The sequence below is a fragment of the Gymnodraco acuticeps genome, unplaced genomic scaffold (assembly GCF_902827175.1).
Source record: "Gymnodraco acuticeps unplaced genomic scaffold, fGymAcu1.1, whole genome shotgun sequence".
Lineage (NCBI taxonomy): Eukaryota > Metazoa > Chordata > Actinopteri > Perciformes > Bathydraconidae > Gymnodraco > Gymnodraco acuticeps.
The window spans coordinates 379,687-402,088 of record NW_022990213.1 but is presented as its reverse complement, the minus strand read 5'-3'; the positions used below and the strand labels follow the sequence as shown (position 1 = coordinate 402,088).

General features: G+C 44.5%; 2 protein-coding genes across 3 annotated transcripts in view; one reads left to right on the top strand and one right to left on the bottom strand.

The window, feature by feature from the left end:
- The window catches only part of LOC117547587 (glycerol kinase-like), a 29,900-nt gene extending 13,842 nt beyond the window's left edge, over positions 1–16,058 (top strand). Inside the window, exons 9-20 of one of the 2 annotated variants that reach the window (XM_034218406.1) lie at positions 2,166–2,201; positions 2,602–2,669; positions 3,553–3,595; positions 3,702–3,782; positions 3,938–4,016; positions 4,189–4,285; positions 4,513–4,597; positions 5,692–5,812; positions 12,707–12,844; positions 13,010–13,096; positions 13,249–13,332; positions 14,449–16,058. In XM_034218406.1, coding sequence (XP_034074297.1) covers positions 2,166–2,201; positions 2,602–2,669; positions 3,553–3,595; positions 3,702–3,782; positions 3,938–4,016; positions 4,189–4,285; positions 4,513–4,597; positions 5,692–5,812; positions 12,707–12,844; positions 13,010–13,096; positions 13,249–13,331 — 918 coding nt within the window. In that variant the 3' untranslated portion in view covers position 13,332; positions 14,449–16,058. The remainder of the gene's footprint in view (positions 1–2,165; positions 2,202–2,601; positions 2,670–3,552; positions 3,596–3,701; positions 3,783–3,937; positions 4,017–4,188; positions 4,286–4,512; positions 4,598–5,691; positions 5,813–12,706; positions 12,845–13,009; positions 13,097–13,248; positions 13,333–14,448) is intronic. The other variant, XM_034218407.1, reaches the window with a different exon arrangement.
- The window catches only part of ddx18 (DEAD (Asp-Glu-Ala-Asp) box polypeptide 18), a 7,564-nt gene continuing 1,216 nt past the window's right edge, over positions 16,055–22,402 (bottom strand). Inside the window, exons 2-14 of the mRNA XM_034218404.1 lie at positions 21,203–21,346; positions 20,894–21,121; positions 20,109–20,244; positions 19,469–19,569; positions 19,175–19,374; positions 18,882–18,996; positions 18,424–18,563; positions 18,182–18,343; positions 17,933–18,085; positions 17,704–17,817; positions 16,880–16,936; positions 16,609–16,786; positions 16,055–16,482 (exon numbers count right to left, since the gene is read on the bottom strand). Of these exons, the coding sequence (XP_034074295.1) occupies positions 16,334–16,482; positions 16,609–16,786; positions 16,880–16,936; positions 17,704–17,817; positions 17,933–18,085; positions 18,182–18,343; positions 18,424–18,563; positions 18,882–18,996; positions 19,175–19,374; positions 19,469–19,569; positions 20,109–20,244; positions 20,894–21,121; positions 21,203–21,346 (1,877 nt within the window). The 3' untranslated portion in view covers positions 16,055–16,333. The remainder of the gene's footprint in view (positions 16,483–16,608; positions 16,787–16,879; positions 16,937–17,703; positions 17,818–17,932; positions 18,086–18,181; positions 18,344–18,423; positions 18,564–18,881; positions 18,997–19,174; positions 19,375–19,468; positions 19,570–20,108; positions 20,245–20,893; positions 21,122–21,202; positions 21,347–22,402) is intronic.

The window sequence follows — 22,402 nt, the reverse complement described above, 5'->3', positions numbered from 1 at the left end:
AGTGTACAGAAAGCCGAGGTAGCAAAGTGCAGCTTTTGCATTTATTTTGTCTAAAGATTTTTGCTCTTTGTATTTTTATTTATTACCGGATTGAGGGAAAGTATTTTTTAGTGTGCATTTCACTGATTGTTTGTTGATTCATGGATTACTATGGCTGCTACATGAGATTCCTGTTTAATGGCTTGATAAGATCAAATTGTGTGTGTGTGTGTGTGTGTGTGTGTGTGTGTGTGTGTGTGTGTGTGTGTGTGGTGTGTGTGTGTGTGTGTGTGTGTGTGTGTGTGTGTGTGTGTGTGTGTGTGTGTGTGTGTGTGTGTGTGTGTGTGTGTGTGTGTGTGTGTGTGTGTGTGTGTGTGTGTGTGTGTGTGTGTGTGTGTGTGGTGTGTGTGTGTGTGTGTGTGTGTGATGTGTGTGTGTGTGTGTGTGTGTGTGTGTGTGTGTGTGTGTGTGTGTGTGTGTGTGTGTGTGTGTGTGTGTGTGTGTGTGTGTGTGTGTGTGATGTGTGTGTGTGTGTGTGTGTGTGTGTGTGTGTGTGTGTGTGTGTGTGTGTGTGTGTGTGTGTGTGTGTGTGTGTGTGTGTGTGTGTGTGGTGTGTGTGTGTGTGTGTGTGTGTGTGGGTGTGTGTGTGTGTGTGTGTGTGTGTGTGTGTGTGTGTGTGTGTGTGTGTGTGTGTGTGTGTGTGTGTGTGTGTGTGTGTGTGTGTGTGTGTGTGTGTGTGTGTGTGTGTGTGTGTGTGTGTGTGTGTGTGTGTGTGTGTGTGTAGACAGACAGACAGACAGACAGACAGACAGACAGACAGACAGACAGACAGACAGACAGACAGACAGACAGACAGACAGACAGACAGACAGACAGACAGACAGACAGACAGACAGACAGACAGACAGACAGACAGACAGACAGACAGACAGACAGACAGACAGACAGACAGACAGACAGACAGACAGACAGACAGACAGACAGACAGACAGACAGACAGACAGACAGACAGACATTTGATATGCAACACATCCTTTGCCCCGCAGTCAACAGTTTGTTTTTCACAGTCTTTCACTTAAAGGTAGGGTAGGTAAGAACGGAGAAACCAGCTCGAGTGCGCTAGAATTTGAAAATACACAACCGGAAAAAATCTGCCCCTTCCTTCAGACTTCCTTACAGAGCCCCTCCTCCAACACACACGAACGTGCACGTGACCAATGAGGGCACGAGGTAAGGTTGTGCACAGATGGAAGGCTGACAGGCAGGTAGGCCATCCAGTTATCTGCCGCGGGCCGAGGCAGATGATTGGTCGTGCTTTTTACAGCGCCACGGCTTCCACAGATGAAATATTTGTATGTATTTATTGTCAAAGCATTTAATATTCATTGCTATCGGGATGTTAAGAGCATTCCATGGAATATAACAAAAAGGGTTTCTGAAGTGAATTACCTACCCCACCTTTAACTCAGAATACAGTTATTTACTGTACTTTACCCACATCCTCTTAAACCTACCTTTGACATAATAGGCTACTAGAAGGCGGCCCTAGTTAGAAAAGAGACAGCTTCATTGGCTGATACTACTCCTGCTTCCCTTCACAGTATTATCCTGATCCTTCGCCATAGCACATTGTGTAAAATCTACGGCTGTGTCGCACTGATTCAGTTGCAATATACTGTGTGTATATACAGTATATCTCTATAATAAGGCATTTCTGGCAACTGGCAGGCCATCTAAACTGACATGGACAGACAAGATTGGTAGTTGAAACCAGCTCATCTGCAGATCAATTCCATACACGATGATCCATTTAAATTAGCCCTGGTGGAGATGAATTAATCTCCTATTTTGTCACCATCTTGACTCTAAGGGAGGAACCATTAAGGAACACTCAGCTGTTCTTTGTGGGGAGGGGAGAGGGAGACGGGCCTGGTGGAGATCCTACTGCACTGAGCGACCTTTTCTCATTTTTTATTTTGAATGGTAGCGTTCTTGGCTACAAATGGGTATTTTCCTATCTCAGGTGTTGGATTGTCATGTTGCCCCTTCATGTTGATTAAAATGTTTCGGATGCAAACACAGTGCACTATTTACCCTTGTTTTGTAACTGGATTACATAACAGTTGGCCTTTTCCTGCAATCATTTATTTGACCTCTGAACATGTGTGTGTTTGTTTTCCTGCCAGAAATCCGGCTCTCTTGCAGGGGTTCCAATCTCTGGGGTAAGAACGTACATGTCATGTTACTTGCTTACTTACTTACTACTTAATAAAGTTACATTCACCATATTTGTAGACATGTGATTCTTATATTTCCAGTAATGTATCTATTAAACAGCCTTTTTGCTTTCAGTTGTAACATCTCCTACCCAGTTCACATCTTTATAATGTCACAACTCTTTAATAACCTTGTTTAAGGCCTCCTTTTCTAATGATTTTTGTTAAAGAAAAAAGGGCAGCATCCACCCAGCTCCATTTTTCGAAGAAAATCTTGACTTAGTCTGTTTTGAAGTGTAAGACACTGTGCGTTTTGGGGGGTTGTACACCCTTGTATCTGTGTGTGCATATTTGTGTAATCAGTAGAGGATTATCATTTCTTTGTTACTGTGACTGTGTCCCTCAGTGTCTTGGCGACCAGTCGGCTGCCCTGGTTGGTCAGATGTGCCTCAGGGAAGGCCAGTCCAAAAACACGTAAGCCTTCCACTGTTTTATTTATTACACCTCGTTGCTAAAGATAGCCTACTACTATTGTGTTTGACAACATTTCATAACAATAACGATGCCTGATGATTTTAAAACGTTATCTGTGTTGACCACTGTATTTGAATGGAAAGCAGATAAAGCTTGATTTAAGATTAACTAGATTACATCACATACTATTTTGCATGCATATCTAAGCATGCTGATTGGTTGACTGAAGGTGCTGCAGCCCTCTACTGAAGGATGTTCAGACAGTCCCAATAAGAGCACATTCATTGGGAACTATTGGCAACTCTTGTGATGCTCGGTCATGTTTGTGGGGAAAGAAAGTCACCAAAGAGCTCATAATGTTTCCAAATCTATCAAGAAACATAATGAAATATACATATGGGAAGATGGTCAGAATAGCTAAAGCATTTCAAATGTTAGAAAATGGGGATCTATTATTCCAAACGTATTTCTTTCAGGTGCAGCTGCACAATGACATTAATAAGTTAATAAATGGTGAAGTTATAAAAACATTACACAAATATGAATAGGAGGTTTATAAAGATCAGAGTAGAAAAAACAATGACCAGGTAACGTGATGATGGTGTGTTTAATCCAGCGAGTTTAGTATGTATGAAAACATGGACATCAGAATAATATACATTCTAGTTCGGATAATTACACAGTGTTGTCTTTGTTAATAAAGCAACAAAATATAAATGTCATATAGTAAAACATCATCTTTTAATCACCTTCTTCAAACCTTGAGAACTATGATTCTCCAACATTCAGTACCTTATAAGTGAGGGATGTTATTTTCTCTTTGAGTTACTGATGACATGCATCAGGACTCATCTCTCTGTTTCTCCGTCATGGTTCTGTGAAGGTATGGCACCGGCTGCTTCATGCTCAGAAATACAGGGACCAAGGTAAGATACTGTGTCCAAGAATACATGACCTTACCTTCTTGCCTACTGTGCCCTATGTTCCTTTGCTTTACACTTTGCATAATGTGTTTCCATGTCATTCTGTTAGCCTCTGATGTCGGACCACGGCCTGCTGACCACAGTTGCCTACAAACTGGGAAAAGACGAGCCTGCCTGCTATGCCCTCGAGGTGTGTGAAGCTTTTATATCATATTTTCAACTATGTTTTATTTCTAAATCCGCCTCCAGTTCGAAAATGAAGTCCTCAATGGTGCACCCTGCTGTGAAATGTTCTACCTGCCTCTTGTGTGATTTGGGTCTGATGTTTTTCTTTGTTCCTCCCAGGGTTCTGTAGCCATCGCCGGGGCAGTGGTGTGCTGGCTGAAGGACAACCTGGGCATCGTGCAGTCTTCCTCAGAGATCGGTACTAACACGCTACAGCTTACCTGTGATATTTGACCCATTCATGAACAAATCTGTCTGTATTCACAGATGGGCTCTATAAAGTGTTTAATACATGTAAATGCTTACATATAGAACCTTTAATTATATAATGGGATTGACTAACAACTCTTTCTCTTTCTGTTCTCTCTCAGAGAAGCTAGCAGCTGCAGCCGGCACGTCTCACGGCTGTTACTTTGTGCCCGCCTTCTCCGGACTCTACGCCCCCTACTGGGAGCCCAGTGCACGAGGGTGAGGCAGGCGCATGTTTAACTGTTGAGCTATCAAATGTAATTTCACACTGAACTGTGGAGACAAGTTATAATGTGATACTGTGATTTCTTAGTTTCTTCTCAAGGGACTCGTAAGCAACGTAAAAGCATAACATTACGTATTAGTTGACCCTAACCCTAATTTAGCCCCTTGATCATCAACGTTAAAGTTTGCCTATTAACATATTCCCTTTGTTTGTTTTCCAGAATCATCTGTGGGCTCACTCAGTTCACCAACAGGAACCACTTGGCTTTTGCTGCCCTCGAGGCCGTCTGCTTTCAGACCAGAGAGGTGAGCAGCATCTCCTCATGCTCCCTCCTGTACCCAAACACACACCTATTCCCAACATCAGGGAAGAGCAAGAAACGTATTTAAACATATTATATTGTAATGTATCCCATTAGGGCTGTCAAGTTAACGCGTTAATAACGTGTTAACGCAAACAATAAATAACGCCACTAATTATTTTAACGCGATTAACGCATGTGTATTTTTTGTCCTCGGCCGCCCCGTAGTTTCAGAGCGCATCGAGTTTAAAATACCATCAACAAGCTGATGCTGACAGCCCCACTTCTGCCGCCCGCTTGTGGCAGACCACACTTCCACGCTCACCGGCAGGCACCGACTGGCTATTGGGAGGACCGGGAGGGTGTGTGTATGTGTGGCACGAGCGAGCGAGAGAGAGACCTTACGTGCATTGTTGTTGTTAGCATCTGGTGCTAGCTAGCTGCGCTAACGGATAGAAGGAGCTGTTTAAATGAAAACAGAGGAGCGACATTTTGCCACAACTGTGCCGAGCACTTGACTTTATGCAGGAAGCCAGACAGTGGGACATTGTACGAAAAGTCAGCACACTCAGCACGGATAGTGCGCAACATGATTGCAGCGTCCAGGCAGCTCCCGTTCGAGCATATGCCTTGAGTTGCACATAGCTCCAACGATCCATCACACACACACACACACACTCACACACTCACTCACTCACTCACTCACTCACTCACTCACTCACTCACTCACACTCTCACACACACCATTTGTATTGTATTATTGTATGAGAGAGGTTCCAGGTTGAATTGAGGCGAATATTTGTATAAAGCATATTTGTCCACTCATATGTTGATAAGAGTATTAAAAACTTGAAAAAATATTCCTCTAAGGTACATTTAGAACAGATCAAAAATGTGCGATTAATTTGCGATTAACTATGGACAATCATGCGATTAATCGCGATTAAATATTTTAATCGACTGACAGCCCTAATTCCCATACATACATACAGAACAACAAAGGGTAAGAAACAGTGACCATCCTTCAGATTTTAAAGGTGTGTGAATGGTATTGGCTGCAGTTGGGTTGTGTTAACGTGACAGCCCTGTGTGTCTCAGATCCTGGATGCGATGAACCAGGACAGCGGCGTCCCTCTGACCGAGCTGCAGGTGGACGGAGGCATGACCTCCAACAGACTCCTGATGCAGCTGCAGGCCGACATCCTCTGCATCCCCGTAGGTGAGAGGACTCACAACTCACACATGCACTACAAACAATAAACACGTGTTTCTGAATCTCTGAACAAAGGGTCAACAGTAATAATAATACATTGCATTTAGCTGACGCTTTTATCCAAAGCGACTTACAATAAGATATAATACATGATACTTGTATAGCGCAAGGTGATGAAGGCGTGGATGAGAGTTTCTGCAGCAGTGGGGGAGAGGGATGGACGTAGACGGGCGATGTTTTTGAGGTGGAAGAAGGCTGTCTTGGTGATCTGCTTGATGTATCGGTTGAAGGAGAGGGTTTGGTCAAATATGATGCCTAGGTTCCGGATGTGAGGGGAGGTTTGAACTGGGAAGCCGTCTATGTTGAGGGTGAAGTTATGGGTAGATGTGGTGAGCTTTTTTTTTTTTTTTTATTATCACTGGCCCCGTGTATCTCCTAATCGATATAACCGGCCTGCTCTCGTCTATCCCACATGCTCCACTGAGATCCAACATCTAGTTTCAGGTGGCCTGTGGAACTGCCAGTCAGCTGTTCCTAAGGCTGACTTCATCTCTGGCTACGCTTCCCTGCAGTCTCTGGATTTCCTTGCTCTCACTGAGACCTGGATTACTCCATCCAACACATCCACCCCAGCAGCTCTCTCCACAGCATATTCCTTCACCCATACACCCAGACCCACTGGCAGAGGAGGTGGCACTGGTCTCCTGCTCTCTCCCAAATGGAGCTTTTCCCTCTTCAAGCTACCTAACTTTACTCCTTCCACCTTTGAATTCCATGCCGTCACAGTAACCCATCCTATACAATGAACCAGTGTTGTTCTCTACCGTCCACCAGGCGCCTTGGGGGACTTCTTGGAGGAATTAGATAATCTCTTCTCACACATCCCTGAAACTGGCCCTCCCGCTGTACTTCTCGGAGACTTCAACCTCCAGACAGGAAAGATAGACGAACTAACATCTCTGTTAACCGCCTTTGCTTTCTCACTGTATCCGTCCCCACCGACTCATAAAGCTGGCAATGTCCTTGATCTCATATTCTCAAGGAACTGCTCTACTTCTAACCTCTCTGTAAACCCGCTCCACACATCCGATCACTTCTTCATTTCATTCTCTCTACCCCTTTCCAAACATAACGAACTAATCTCTTCTCATCCTGCACCTGTCCACCGTAGCCTTCGCTCCCTCTCCCCCTCTACCCTTGCCTCATCGGTGCTCTCAGCCCTCCCTTCCTCAGACTCGTTCCAACTACTGCCTCCAAACTCTGCTGCAGAAACTCTCCTCTCTACTCTCTCATTCTCTCTGGACTCGCTCTGTCCTCTCACATCTCGGCAGGCTCGTCAGTCCCCTCCTGCTCCCTGGCTAAATGACGCACTGCGTGCTAATAGAACCATCCTTCGGGCAGCAGAGCGGAAACGGTGACGACCTCCTAACCTATCAAGCTCTCCTCTCCTCTTTCTCTGCTTCGATCTCTCAGGCAAAAAGCACTTTCTTTCAAGATAAGATCCAATCTTCCTATTCCAATCCCAAAAAACTATTTTCAATTGTTTCCACCCTCTTGGACCCCCCCAAAAGCCCCTTCCCCCTCCTCACTTCTGTCAAGCGACTTTGTTACCCACTTTGAAAAAAAGGTTGATGATATTCACTCTTCTTTTTCTGACTCACCTTTACTCACCGCTGGGTCACCAGACCCTCCTTCCACCCACACACTAACCTCCTTTTCCCCTCTCTCTCCAAGTGAGGTTCTTACCCTCATTACCTCTGCCCGCCCTACCACCTGTCCTCTGGACCCTATCCCTTCAAACCTCCTTCAGACTATCGCTCCTGATATTCTACCGTTTCTCACCCATTTCATCAACACTTCTCTAACTTCTGGTCACTTTCCAAACAGTCTCAAGGAGGCAAGAGTAAACCCTCTCCTAAAGAAACCCTCTCCTAAAGAAACCCACTCTCAACCCGTCTGATGTTATAAACTACAGGCCTGTCTCTCTCCTCCCGTTCCTGTCTAAAACACTTGAACGCGCTGTCTTTAAACAACTCTCCTGTTATCTCCATCAGAACAACCTTCTAGATCCGCACCAGTCTGGTTTCAAGGCAGGTCACTCCACAGAAACTGCCCTTCTTACTGTCTCTGAGGAACTGCACACGGCTAAAGCAGCCTCCCTCTCCTCTGTCATCATCCTTCTGGACCTGTCTGCTGCATTCGACACAGTGAATCATCAGATCCTCCTTCGCACTCTCCAAGAACTTGGAGTTTCAGGCTCTGCACTTTCCCTCCTCACCTCATACCTCAGAGACCGCACCTACAGGGTTACTTGGAGAGGGTCGGAGTCTGACCCTTGTCAATTAACTACAAGGGTCCCTCAGGGCTCTGTTCTTGGTCCCCTCCTCTTCTCCTTGTACACAAACTCGCTCGGATCTGTCATTAGCCCGCATGGTTTTTCATACCACTGCTACGCTGACGACACCCAATTAATTCTGTCCTTTCCAGAGACCCAGGTCGTCGCACGCATCTCTGCTTGTCTAGCTGACATCTCTCAGTGGATGTCTGCTCACCACCTCAAGCTCAACCTTGACAAGACTGAACTGCTTTTCCTTCCGGGAAAAGATTGTCCCACTCTTGACCTAACAATCAACATCGGCACCTCTGTTGTTTCCCCGACTCAGACTGCAAGGAATCTGGGTGTGATCCTAGATAACAAACTGTCCTTCACTGCAAACATCGCTGCTACAACCCGCTGCTGCAGATACACGCTTTACAACATCAGGAAGATACGTCCCCAGCTGACACAGAAAGCGACTCAGGTTCTGGTCCAGGCTCTCGTCATCTCACGCCTAGACTACTGCAACTCCCTCCTGGCTGGTCTACCTGCATGTGCCATCCGACCTCTGCAGCTCATCCAGAATGCAGCGGCTCGTCTGGTCTTCAACCTTCCTAAATTCTCCCACACCACGCCGCTCCTCCGCTCCCTTTACTGGCTTCCAGTAACTGCTAGAATCCACTTCAAGACAATGGTACTTGCGTACCATGCTGCGAATGAATCTGGCCCTTCCTACATCCAGGACATGGTTAAACCGTACACCCCAGCGCGTGCACTACGCTCTGCATCAGCCAAACGACTCGCTGCACCCGCACTTCGAGGGGGACCCAAGTTCCCATCAGCAAAAACATGTGGGTTTGCTATCCTGGCTCCAAAATGGTGGAATGAGCTCCCCATTGACATCAGGACAGCAGAAAGCTTACACACCTTCCGGCGCAGACTGAAAACTCATCTCTTTCGACTCCACTTCGAGCGATAGAACTATTAACAAAGCACTTTTATACTAATAAAGGACTGGCTTATCTAAAGCCAGTTGAGTAGCACTTGAAATGTTTTTGCTCTATGAAACCTGATGTACTTATATGATTCTGTTTTCTTCAAGTTTGTATTTTGTTGGTCGAACGCACTTATTGTAAGTCTCTTTGGATAAAAGCGTCAGCTAAATGCAATGTAATGACAAAGCAGTGGAATTGAAGTCCATGACGGCGGATTAAGTGACCAAGGGGCAGGTAGAGGATGAAGAGGAGGGGGCCGAGAACAGAACCTTGGGGGAGGGGAGCGGTGGGGGATTTGCAGTTATTGATGTAGATTAACTGGTTTCTGTCAGTGGTATGATGTGAACCAAGAGAGGGCAGTGCCGGTGATGTTGAAGGTGGTTTCAAGACGGGTGAGGAGGATGGAGTGATTGATGGTGTCAAAGGCAGCGCTAAGGTCAAGGAGGATGAGGATGTTGAAGTTACCGGCGTCAGAGGAGAGGAGAAGGTCATTTGTGATTTTGAGGAGTGCGGTTTCGGTGCTGTGGTTTGAGCGGAATCCGGATTGAAAAGTTTCATAGAGGTTATTGGTGGAGAGGTGATACTTGAGTTGTGACGCTACAGCGCGTTCCAGAACTTTTGACAGAAAGGGTCAGTTTGAGATTGGTCTGAAGTTATTAGGGTTGTCAGGGTTGAGTCCGGGTTTTTTCAGAATAGGGGTGATGGCAGCTATTTTGAGGGATGGTCGGACGGTGCCAGAAGACAGGGAGGAGTTTGTTGCAGTGAGGAGAGAACAGAGAGTAGGAAGCTCAGGCCTTAACAAAGCTGGAGGGGATGGGGTCCAGGTGGCAGTTTTCATCCCTGTGAGGAGATCAGAGAGGTCAGTAGGGGAGACAGGGGAGAACTGGGACAGGGGATGGCAGGATAAGGGGGGGCAGGTGGCTTGAGGGGGAGCTGGTGTGGTGGTGGTTAAGCTGCTATAAATGTTGTCTATTTTGCTTTGAAAAAATGTGAGAAAAGAGCTGCATTTGTCGACTGTGAATGACTAAGAGGTGGTGTCCAGGGGGCTGAGGAGTTTGTTTATTGTGGAGAAGAGTATTTTGGGGTTTCCAGAGTGTGGTGGTGCGGGCATGGGAGAGGGCATCTTTGTATTGCTGTAGGTGGTCCTTGTAGGTTTGAGAATGAATCGTGAGCCCCGGGTTGCGGTCGGATAATCCAAAAATCAGCTCCTGACGTCTAACCCTATCGTCTATTCCTTGACCTCTGAGTGAAACGTCACGCGGTTAAGGGATAGTGGATAGGAGAATTCAAAAGGACTTAGGAGAAGAGACTGCGGTACTTTAGAGAATCCGACTGCACTTTCACTATCCGACGTGTTTATGATGCGCCAGCGGACGTCATGAATGTGCGTCTGCTGCTGTGGGGAAACTATGGAAACTACAGTTTTCTATACAGCGGACTACAACATGGATGTTCAATAAGAATGAGGGACTACTGTAAACTCATCTAGAGACTCTGCACCGTGCTCTGATGCTGTTGTTTTATGCTTTATGAACGTGGACAACAGAGAAACATATTCTTCATGACCAAAGTTGGAATTGAAATAAAAAAGGAAAGTGAAACTTCTGCTCGTCACCCTCTCCCTCCGGTCCACGTTAATACAAATGATCCCAATACGTATGATTGTATGAACTATGAAAAGATCTTAAAATCAATACAGATGTATTTATTATAAACGTTAGTCCTTAACATCTATCACTGTGTATATCACCATTCAAACATCTTTTAAAAGTTGAACAAACCCCACACAGCTCAGTAAAGACTGTGAGATGTTGACTTTATTTGATCATTTCAGTAAAAACTAACGTTCATATTTCTCTTTTTGATTATAATACTGATGAACGTTCAAAACAAAGCACATTGGCAACTTACCACATACGTTTTAAAATGCTCAATAAGCACCGTAACTTTCATGATATCATTTCTCGGTTGTTTCCGTGAACGGCCGACTGTTGTGTGACGGCAAATGCTGCGGCTGCAAGGCATTGTGGGGCAGCATTTTCCCCTCTCCTTTCGGTTAGGGAGGTCCAGTGGTTCCTAAGCTAAAGGAGGTTATAAAGGAAGTTTGAAACCTCCTTTCCGATCATCTAGAATTGGAACGGCACTTAATCATGGCTGCCACTGAGGGACTTCCGGGTCATTTCACTCCGTTAGGAAGGTTCCTAAGCTAAATGGACTATTCGACTTCAGCCCTGTTTTATTGCGTAGTCTTTCAAGTTGCCGGGCACGGGTTTTCATCAGACGGAGTTCGGGGGTGAACCAGGGAGCAGAGTGGGTGAAGGAAACGGTTTTGGTTTTTATGGGTACAATGCAACAGTAGGTTGCATTGTGGGTAATGTAGACTCCAGGTTTTGACAAGAAAGAATGTGTGGATGTAAAAGAGGCTCTGTTGGAACTGGCTTACTAAGATACGTTAAACTAAGTATGTGGTAAATTGAGTATGTATTATTAACACATTATGTGGATGACGTGTCAGTGAGAAATGTCCGGGTGTTTATTAGTCAACATTTGAGCTGTGAGCTTACAAAATAAACTGCCTGGAATCCATTGCAGCCCACCAGACTGTCCGATAGTGCACTGAAAGGCAGACTGTTTTTTTACAAATGATGGTGCAAAACCATTAGGAGGAGCTCACATTTTATAATGAACAGTAGAATATATTGACTTGGCACAAATAGTTCTATTTTTTCAAATTCATTAAAATAGTACGAGAAAATATGAAATTGAAGGTGAAATGTTGATGGGGCTTCTGTGAAAAACTTTGAAATTAACTGTAGCTCGGACCGGTAATGTCATGACAATGCAGTCACATGATCGATTCAGTCATGTTGTTACTGAGTGAACTTCAGTGTGAGAAGTGTGATGGTAACGGCAACAATTGAATGTGTAGTATGAAGGGCATACATATTGAGTATGTGGTATGCAGTATGTACATATACACTGCCCCTTTCTCTGGTTCAGCTGCATGGATTGAAATGGTTTAGCTGTCCCTATATAACTGCATTAAAAGAAAAGGTGAATCAGTCGAACACTGGCAGGACCAACAGCTTCACCAAAGTTCTCTAACAACAGCTCTAAAGCTTCTCAAAGTGTTTTGTCACTGTGAGTAACCAATCATTGAACCTGGACTTTAAACCCTCTGTCCTGACTTTTGTCCCAGTTCAAAGGAAACGCACACAATCACACACAGATGTTGACTTCAATGCTGTAGATTAGGGTAAGATAACTGATGTGTACTTAGCGGTGTACCCAAATTACATTATTAGTTTAAACTGAATTGGCATGACAACATCCAGCCTACTCATAGCAGGATACATCTTACCACTTTTCTATCTTGGATCATGATTAAAATGGTCATTGGAAGATTGCATTATTAAAAATAAACTCAGGTATTTCAAACATTGTTCCTCCTTAAATATCTGCCACATGAAAAACATTTTAGCATTTATATAAATGAAATGATGAACTTGTCTAGTTCGTAGAATGAATGGATATGACTGTACCTAACTGAAAACATGTCTCCTGTGTGTCTGGCTCATGTTGTTCCAGTGCGGCCCACCATGTCAGAGACCACCGCTCTGGGGGCAGCCATGGCAGCTGGGGCAGCAGTGGGGGTGTGGAGCCTGAGCCCGAGTCATCTGCCACACGTCACATCTGAGAAATATGAACCTCAGATCAACCCTGATGGTAAGGAGGATAAACTGGAGGAAATGTGTGAGGCACTCCATACACAGCATGTGACTCTCATAGGGGTTCACATCACTGCTGCCATCTAGTGGATGTTACCATCATGACGGTGTGTCTTTTACAAATCTGCATCTAATCTGACCCTGGTGTATGTGTCGTCTTCAGAGAGCGAGTTCCGCTACGCTCGCTGGAAGAAAGCCGTCCAGAGATCCATGAACTGGGAGACCAACGAGCCCTGCTGCAATACCAATGGTACAGATCTGAAATATTTGTCCTATAACAAAGTGGATTGAGTTATTACAACGTCAGTGACGTACAGTTCTTTGTAGCATTTTTCCCTGAATCTCAAACAGTGAACAAGTGTAATAGTCTGGTTTGATCCCTCCGGATGCTCTCTTCTTCAGTGACAACAGGTGTAGGGAAGAAGATGAACGGCACACCCTGGGGGGTGCCTCCCCCCCCTCCCCACATCAGAGCGGACCTCTAAGGTCCGACATTGCTGCATGCTGTGTGTGTGTGGCTGCTTCTTTATGTTGTGAAGGGTTAACTGTGGCATGGTCCCATTACCAGGCTGTACTAACACTGTTCTGAAGGGTTTGACCGACCAGTTTTTCAATACACATGTTTTACACTTCGAAGAATTCTCTGAAACAAAACCTGGCCTTCATTGAACAAATGGTTTCAATCAATGAATGACAGGTTTATCCCCCAGCTTTTTAAGGAGTGCTATATGGTAAATACAGTTCTTAAATAACTCGTTTAAATACTACAGTTATTAGACAACAGAGTATTATTGTCAAATGAATCAACTGCGTCGCTCTAGCCCTACTATGTTGTTTATGTTGTTTGGGTGTGCATGTTACTGTGTTTATTACTCTTCCAGACGTTATGTCATTAGTTAAGCTGCAGTTTAAAGTTAAAGACAGGCAGTCTGGGTAACTTGGTGTCTTAAAGGTACAGCTCATCCCAAAATCAAACACCTGTAGGGCCATTTATCAATCTAGATAGTTGTTGTGTTGGATGCAGAGTATTGGAGATGTCTCCCCCAGCTCTACAATATAATGTAATTAAACATTGTTGTGAGCAGTTTGATGTATGAACTATTTTCCTTCTTCCAAACTACACCTATGAATGACTGAGCTGAAGCCTCTTCTGTGTTGCGCTAAGGAACACATGGTGTAGTTTGGTATAAATAAAGTAGTCCCTACATTAAACTGCTCTCAACAAGGTCTTTGGAATAACCAGGTCATGATTTCTGGAAGGAGACATTGCTGTTGCCTTTGTTGTTGCTAATCTAATATTTTGAAAAAAAGGTGGATATCTCCCACACTCTGCCACTCGCACTAAGACAGATTGATTAGAGATAAAAGGAAAAATATGTAATATATATTTCTGGGGTGAACCGTCCCTATGAACCTCTGAATTCAGACTGAGCCGGACCTGTTCCAAACCGTAGCTGTGCTAAGATGCTAACTGACAGAGCAAATGCACACAGGGTTCATGTTTTGGTTCAAACATTTTTATCCGTCACCGTATGTCCAACCAAAAGAACTTTGTCGATCTGTGTGACAGTCTCTCTGATAATACTGTCCTTCCCCTGACAGATCCCCAGCTGTAACTGGATCATGGAGCCGTACAATGGCAGCACCTCTGGAAGAGTGATGTGCTCCCAGTGGATAAAGGACGTGAAGGCTGCATGATGTAGCTAGCAGTAGGACCCCACATCTGACTGAAGGATTATGCCGGCCACATTAAAGACTGACACAACCTGGGCAGCACTATGGAACCGTTTTTGGATTTATGGAATTTCTTTTCTTTCTTTTCTGAAAAGAAAATGTTCTTAAAGCATCCTTTTTTTAAATCTATGAATTTGCCTTCTTCGACTTGTTGGGCATAGCAAACTCAGGTGTTGGTAGCAAACAGGCACACTACTGTACCTCATCACTGTGACACTGTTGTTAATTGTTGTGTACACCGTTTTAATGTCTTTGTGCTTCTTTCTTAACTTTGGGATGCACAAGATTAGTGTGACTAATGCTTGAAAAAGGTTACTGCTCAGCATCTCTGTTAGTGGGGTTTATTTTTTGAAGAACTTAAAATTAGTGAGATATCTTCTGAGTGAAGGATATCAGGCATAATTAGTTTCCTGGATTTTTACCATGATTTTCTTTCTAGATTGAGGGGAAACATGCTACATGTTAGCACACACATTTGCATTAACTCACAACAGCACTTTATCATTTATCCTGTGTATAATGAGCCATGCAGGATTTAAACAAAGGTTTATTAACCTAATGTTTTTAAGAATGATTTATTTGAGAGAGTTGATCATTACTCAAATCTAAGACTAAAGGAAGCCCCTATACAATCTATTAAAACATCATGGTACTACGATTGTTTCCATGGGTTTTTGTATTTAGTCAGTTACATATAAACAATCATACACATCCTGAATGATGAAGACACCTCAAGATTTAGTCTTCTGAAAGTTTAACCTTTTTATATATTTAGCATTTGGGTACTGTATTGTCTGACATATTTCAAAGGCACAATGTGTGAAATATTGCCAGAAATGTAATTTACCACATTCAAAAATGGAACCAACAGAATGTGAAGATATTACTGTGTTGCAGATATTTGCTGAAGCTAGCATGCTAACGGACTAGCTGTGCCTGGCTCCTCGAGGTGATAATGACTCACTGTTTCCAGTCTGGTCTTAAATCAACATGAGCCCGAGAAAGTACAGCTGCTCCGCGCTTGATGTTAGAGTCTGTATGTTTTTAAAGTGTGTTCATTGGACTAAAGTGGCAGAAAATAGTTTTTCTTTCTTCATCTACGCAAAATAGTTTCCTGGTTGCAAAGAAGGCGGCGGTGTTGGTGATTCAACCGTTTCTGCTACTTTGGATGTAATACATTAAAAAGACTGAAAGCAACAGACCAGCCCAGCGCTAACCATAGACTGACACCACACGTGAAGATTATGAGTTGTATACTTTAGATTGTATAGATCCGGTACTGGAGTTGAAATGCTGCCCCCCTTATCTCTTTAGAGCAAGTGGCCTGGTTACACATTGCTCTTTTAAAAAAGGTGTATAAAACGTTCCATGTAATATGTCCCTAATGGTCAGAGCCGCTGTTTAATAAGAGCCCTCAGCTCTGCAGGAATAGATCGATAAAAATGTGATGTTGAAAAATAAAGAAATGTACATCAGCACCTCATGGTTTATATCCGTTACTTCATTGTAATGAGCAAAGTCTACATAATACGAGGCAAACTTAACATATTTAAAGTCAACAGATTTAATATTCTGGAACAGGAAGTCCACAGTGGAATGCAGCTTTATCACACCACATCCCGATGATGTTTGTTCACAGTTACACATATAGGACAGCTGGAGCCTGCCCTAAGAAAGCAGGAAGTTCATGTACTAAAAAAGGCGGTTCTTCAACACAGAGGAGGAATCAGTCCAGGAGTTCACTGTTCAGTCTTCAGCGGGAGAACTGCCTCTTGTCACCCCCCTTTCCTTTGCTCACATGCTTAAAGACTTTTGACTTTTGCCCAAATTTGGACTTCTGGTATCCAAAGCCACCTCCGCCGCCTCTCTTCTGCAGCTTTCCTCCTTTACCGCCGTGCACGTCTGGAGAGGAGCCGGATTAAGGGAAACTTCAGCTGTTTATTATACATTTCTATACCATTGCACATGAAATGAGGGATACAGGCCATGACAGACTCAACACATTAAACAAACCACAGGAAAGGATACTCAAATCGACGTATGGAGGAACTTTGAAGCCGAAGGACAGCGCCACCATGGGGAGGTTCAGGGTGTTCACGCTGTAGATCTGTTTGAGCGAGTGGGAGTCGTAAGCCCTCACGTACGACTTGTAGGCCTCCTGCGCTGACTTGTGAAGGTAGTAGTTCTTCTCTATCAGCTTCTCCAGCTGAAGAACAGCAGACAGTGTGTGTTTAAACTTAAACTGGCAAAAAACCATATATACATGTATTTAAATGTTCTAAGAGAGATAAGTTCTCACCTGGGACTGGATGTCAGAGATTTTAGCCCAAGAAAAGTCAAACTCACTCAATGGGACCTGGACAGAAAACAGTGTTCATACTGACATTATTCACCTGACCTCAATATTTTATATTTAACACCTGCTATATAGTGATACATATCATTGATATCATGATATAAGATTTAAGCCCTAGATTCCTAGCCAGCCCTAGTTAGGACAACAAATATCCAAGAGTTAATGTTTGTAAAATGCAATGAACTAAATAGCATGTCAGAAATGAATCAAAAAGATTTACAGAGCCCTAATTATTTTAACGCATGTGTATTTTTTTTCCTCGGCCGCCCCGTAGTTTCAGAGCGCATCGAGTTTAAAATACCATCTACAAGCTGATGCTGACAGCCCCGCTCCTGCCGCCCGCTTGCAGCAGACCACACTTCCACGCTCACCGGCAGGCACCGACTGGCTGTTGGGAGGACCGGGAGGGTGTGTGTATGTGTGGCCCGAGCGAGCGAGAGAGAGACCTTACGTGCATTGTTGTTGTTAGCATCTGGTGCTAGCTAGCTGCGCTAACGGATATAAGGAGCTGTTTAAATGAAAACAGAGGAGCGACATTTCGCCACAACTGCGCCGAGCACTTGACTTTATGCAGGAAGCCAGACAGTGGGACATTGTCAGCACACTCAGCACGGATAGTGCGCAACATGATTGCAGCGTCCAGGCAGCTCCTGTTCGAGCATATGCCTTGAGTTGCACATAGCTCCAACGCTCCATCTCACACACACAGTAAATTATGGATTTACGTGGGCCTTCAGGTGAATGTTAATGGGGCAGAGAGATGTTACCTTGGCCTGCTTCAAGAAGCGCAGGAAGCCAAGCTCCTCGGGGCGGAGGATCAGCAGCGCGTGGCCCTTGCCGTTGATGCCTCTGGCTGTCCGGCCCACCCTGTGGATGTACTCCTGTGAGGGGGTTGGTAGGCTTAATAGGATTCCTAACATTTCATCTTAATTCAAAAGTAAACATCAAGTGTTGAACAATTATTATCATGTGATATAACAAGAGCCGTTTTGATACCTTGGGGTCATCTGGGGGGTCGTACTGGACGATCCAGTCCACCTCGGGGATGTCCAGTCCTCTGGCAGCTACGTCAGTACACAGCAGGATGCCCGAGTCAGCGTTGCAGAACTGGAAGAAGGTGGTGGTACGTTTGGTCTGCTTCTGCTTGCCCTAGAAATGAGAAGAAGAACCTTTGTTACTACCACTGGCTTTGTAGACGAGACAGACTCAACACAACTTAATGTGAAGCTACGTGGCGCTTCTTACATGGATGGCCATGACAGGTAGGTCGATGTAGTTGAGAAGTTCGTAGTGGAACTTCACAGACATGCAGGAGGAGAAGAAGACCATGAGCTTCTTCTTGCGGTTCTTCTTCAGGAAGGTGAAGAGCAGCAGGAAGCGCTTCTCTGATGGGCACACCACATAACCCTGAAACATGAGACATTTCTTTAGAGTGCTGCGGAGCGGCAGTACAGCTCTGCGTTCACAGAAACAGCAGCAGAGCCTACCTGCTCCAGGCCGTCCACTGTGGCGTTGTCTTTGTTGTCATCCACGCCCACGTACAGCGGCTCCTTCTTCAGGGAGATACGGGCCAGGTCCTCCACCTTCCGGGTCTGCGTGGCTGAAAACAGCATGGTCTGTCTCTTCTCTGGGGAGAGCAGACAATAGGCAGGGGCTCAGAGACGGCAGGTGGATCAGAGGAACGAGGTCAACACAGCCTGTGATGTGTGTCTTTTTGGATACTATAACATAACAGAAATATGTCTGTTTGGCAGACGGGCGGGACATTGTCTAAATATATAAAAGCTTATTACGGACTAAAAGTACACATATTTCTTAATTTTCTGTTTTGATTGTGAGCTTTTTGTTTCAAACTGTCAATTACTGTCCTAACTCTGGAAGTGGATCACTAAATTGCTGACATACTCCTTCAACAAATGTGTACAACAGTCAGGTGGGTACGTACTTGGCAGCAGTTTGATGATCTGCTTCAGCTCCTCCTCGAAGCCCACCTCTAGGATCCGGTCGGCCTCATCAATGATGAGACACTGCAGGTTCTTGTACATGAATCCGGGCGTGTTCTGAACACACAATGTTATTTAGTTTGAATAATCTTATCCACATATTCACAATAAGAGTTTAGAGAAGGAAAATATAAAACGGTGATTAAACGTTTAGTCAATGTGTCATACCATGAATTCTACAGTGTGGTGAATATGTGATGCTCAGTACATGTGGTGGTTCTGGGGCTGAGCTCACCTGCAGGTGGTCCAGCAGTCGGCCCGGTGTGGCCACCACGATGTTGACCCCGTTGGCGAGCCTCTGGGCCTCAGCGGAGCGGTTGCTGCCCCCCATGATCAGCCCGAAGGTGTGCACGTGATGCTGGATCAGCTCCTTCAGCACACCATAGGTCTGCATCGCCAACTCGCGTGTGGGCGTGAGGATCACCACTCCTGTGCCTGGGGGTTGGGGCAGTATGAAGCATCAGAACACCGTTTGATACACAAGGAATAAGAAATGTTTCAGCAATTTGTCTATTAACGGGAGTCTCACCGTTCCTGGGCATGAACTTGAGTTTGTAGATGAGCTCTATAGATGGGATGAGGAAGGCCAGGGTCTTACCACTTCCTGTCTTGGCAGCAGCCAGGACATCCCTACAGAGAAGAAAAGCAGACCGTTCATGAAGACAACACTAAAGTGACGTTTAATGGGAATGAAATAAATATATTTGAATAATTGAATCACCTTTTCCTTGTTGGTCTGAATAAGTTGCTTTTCATATATAAAGTGTAAAATAGAGTGCCACGGTGACGCGTCCTAAAACCCGGAAGTAAGTTAGCATTTTACCACTTCCGGTTCCTTTGACAAAAAAAGCAATGCAAGGTCTGTGGTTGACACACATTTAAGAGGCGGATCACGTCCTTCCGGGTTTTAAGACGCGTCACTGTGGCACTCTATAGGGTCTAACAAGTGTGTTGCTGTGACAAAAAGGCAGTCGCTGTCTGTGGACCGGTGTTAACAACCATCAAGCTACGCATAGACTTGACTGGCACATCATCTGTGATATCTTTGACTAACCCTGTCCTAGCCAAACGACAGGAGCTTCTCCATTTCTTTCTGAATTAAACTGATGCCTAAAAGCCTAAGAACAAGAAACCTGTCCGTTACAGAGTAACAGCAGAGTGACGCTTACCTTCCCTCCAGCAAGGGGCGAATACTTTTGTGCTGGATCTCAGTCATGTGTTCAAAGCCCATCTCCTTCACTGCTTTCAGCGTGTTGTCACTCACCAGCTCAGAGAGAGAGGTAAAGGCTGTGTCCTCAAACGCTCCTGTAATAGCAGACAACAGTTCATCAGTGGAGGGCTGAGAGGAAAGGCGTAGATGAAGCATAGGAACACAGCATGTCAGGAAAGGGTTGGGAAACTAGTCAGATCCAGTGTGCTTGCAGTGAGTCCTGTCAGGAGAATCACTGGGGACCCCCACGAAGACCACCACAAGAGTCTCTGTATGCCTTTGCTGACACCCGCTTCATGATGGCAACACTGAGCGGGCAACACATAAAGGCACCTGCTGAATGTTCCTCAGGTAAGAGTCAAAGAAGACGAGACGTTAGGAGACTCCTTCCCTTTGGGTAAAGTGTTTCTTTAGAAGTTCATCCCATCTATTGTCATGAAGCAAAGACTTAGTCTGACTGTTTTCTTATCGTCTTGTTGACATTACAACTTCACAGAAATGTAAGACAGTTTAAAACGCAGAATTGTTTACAATGGTAATATTCTATATTTGTATGCAAACAACGACTACAAAGTAAAACCGATGAAAAGGCCTCGTCTGTACCAGCGGTTTATTTCCACCCAACAGGGTTATTAGGAAAGGATAAAGAATCAGATCGTTAAGAGGAATAAATAATGGAATGGTTTTTAGACAATCTTATCATCTCCCATCCGTGGGTTAAACAGATAGCTAATTCTTCTTTACCCGTTAAGCCGGATGGTAATTCAGGTTGATCTTCCTCTTCATCATCTTCCTCTCCAGATTTGTCCTCCTCCTCATCTTCCTCTCCGCTCTCATCATCATCTGCAGCTTCCTCTGGTTTGTCTGCAGCCTGTTCTCCATCTGCTAATGCAGCTCTCGTCTCCACCTCTTCATCGTCCTCCTCTTCATCGTCATCGTCTGCTTCAGTCACCGTTTTGGTTTTCTTCTCAACTGGAAACATGTTGGTTAGCCATCACAGGTAAACACATATTTAGTTTTTAATGTGAAGCTAGCAGACTGCTCATGTGTTACCTGGTGATCCAGCCGTGTCCACGAGCTTTCTCTTTTTCTTCGCAGTAGCGTCTTCAGTGGGGGTCACCTCCTGTTTCTGCTGGGGTTTCTTGGGTTTGTCGTCAGGCTTACAGGCAGCTTCGGGTCCCGTTTCCAACCCGTTGGCTGTCAACACATTGAAACACAACACATTCACACTATCAGCCAGATGATATGCAGAGGTGGAAAAGTACTCAGATTGTGTACTTAATGAAAGTAGAAGTACCAGCGTGAAGGAATACTCTGTTGCAAGTAAAATTACTGCAATCAAAATGTTCCTCAAGTAAAAGTAGAAAAGTATTTGCATCAAAATATACTTAAAGTGCCAAAAGTCCACAGATTGGTCCATTTCAGAATAATATGATATTATTATGTGACCCGCTCTCTCGAAATCAGTCGGAAGTTGCAACGGCTCATTTCAAAATAAACGTGGATTTGCGTAAAAAAATAGTTTTTCGGGGTTCGTGTGTTTTGTTTGATTTTAAATAAACAAAGTCTTGGCTTTCAGAATATGGAACTTTTATTTCCAAAATCACACGATAAATACATGTTTGAAGCTTGTAAAGGGAAGAAGACAGCTCTCCCTCTCCCTCTGCTGTTCCGCAGCGCCGCTCCCCCCCCCTCCCTCCGGCTGACATTACGAATGTAAGGCGTATAGTAATCACAGATAACACGGCAGGGTCCGTTACAGTTTGTTTTCATCTGATTTCAGATTGGGGTTCAGGTGTTTTATTTTAAACTTTGCTTTCAGAATATTAAACTTGTTTCGGCAAATTCAGATGATAAATACAGCTTTGAAGCTTCGGCATAATTACAAGCGGAGAACGGAGTAACTTAACGTCACAGCAGGCATAACAACAGCCGGTGTTTCTCGTGAGTGTTCTCCCCGGGAAACAAACACAACACACACAAATACGTACACACACACACTCGCGAGCTTCCCCCAGACCAGTAATCCCAACGAAAATATCTTCCCTCCGTACTACTTTGATCATTTGCTAATAATCAATCAGATCGATGGATTCCAGAGAAGAGGAAGCTTTGAAGGCCTTTTTCTCAAAATGAGGACTGTAACAGTCATTATATCATGTGACACATTTTGCTTAATATTTGGAGTCCAAAAACAATCCTGATATAATTGGAAAGCTAGGAATATCCTCTTTCCAGCAGTGTAAACAACTC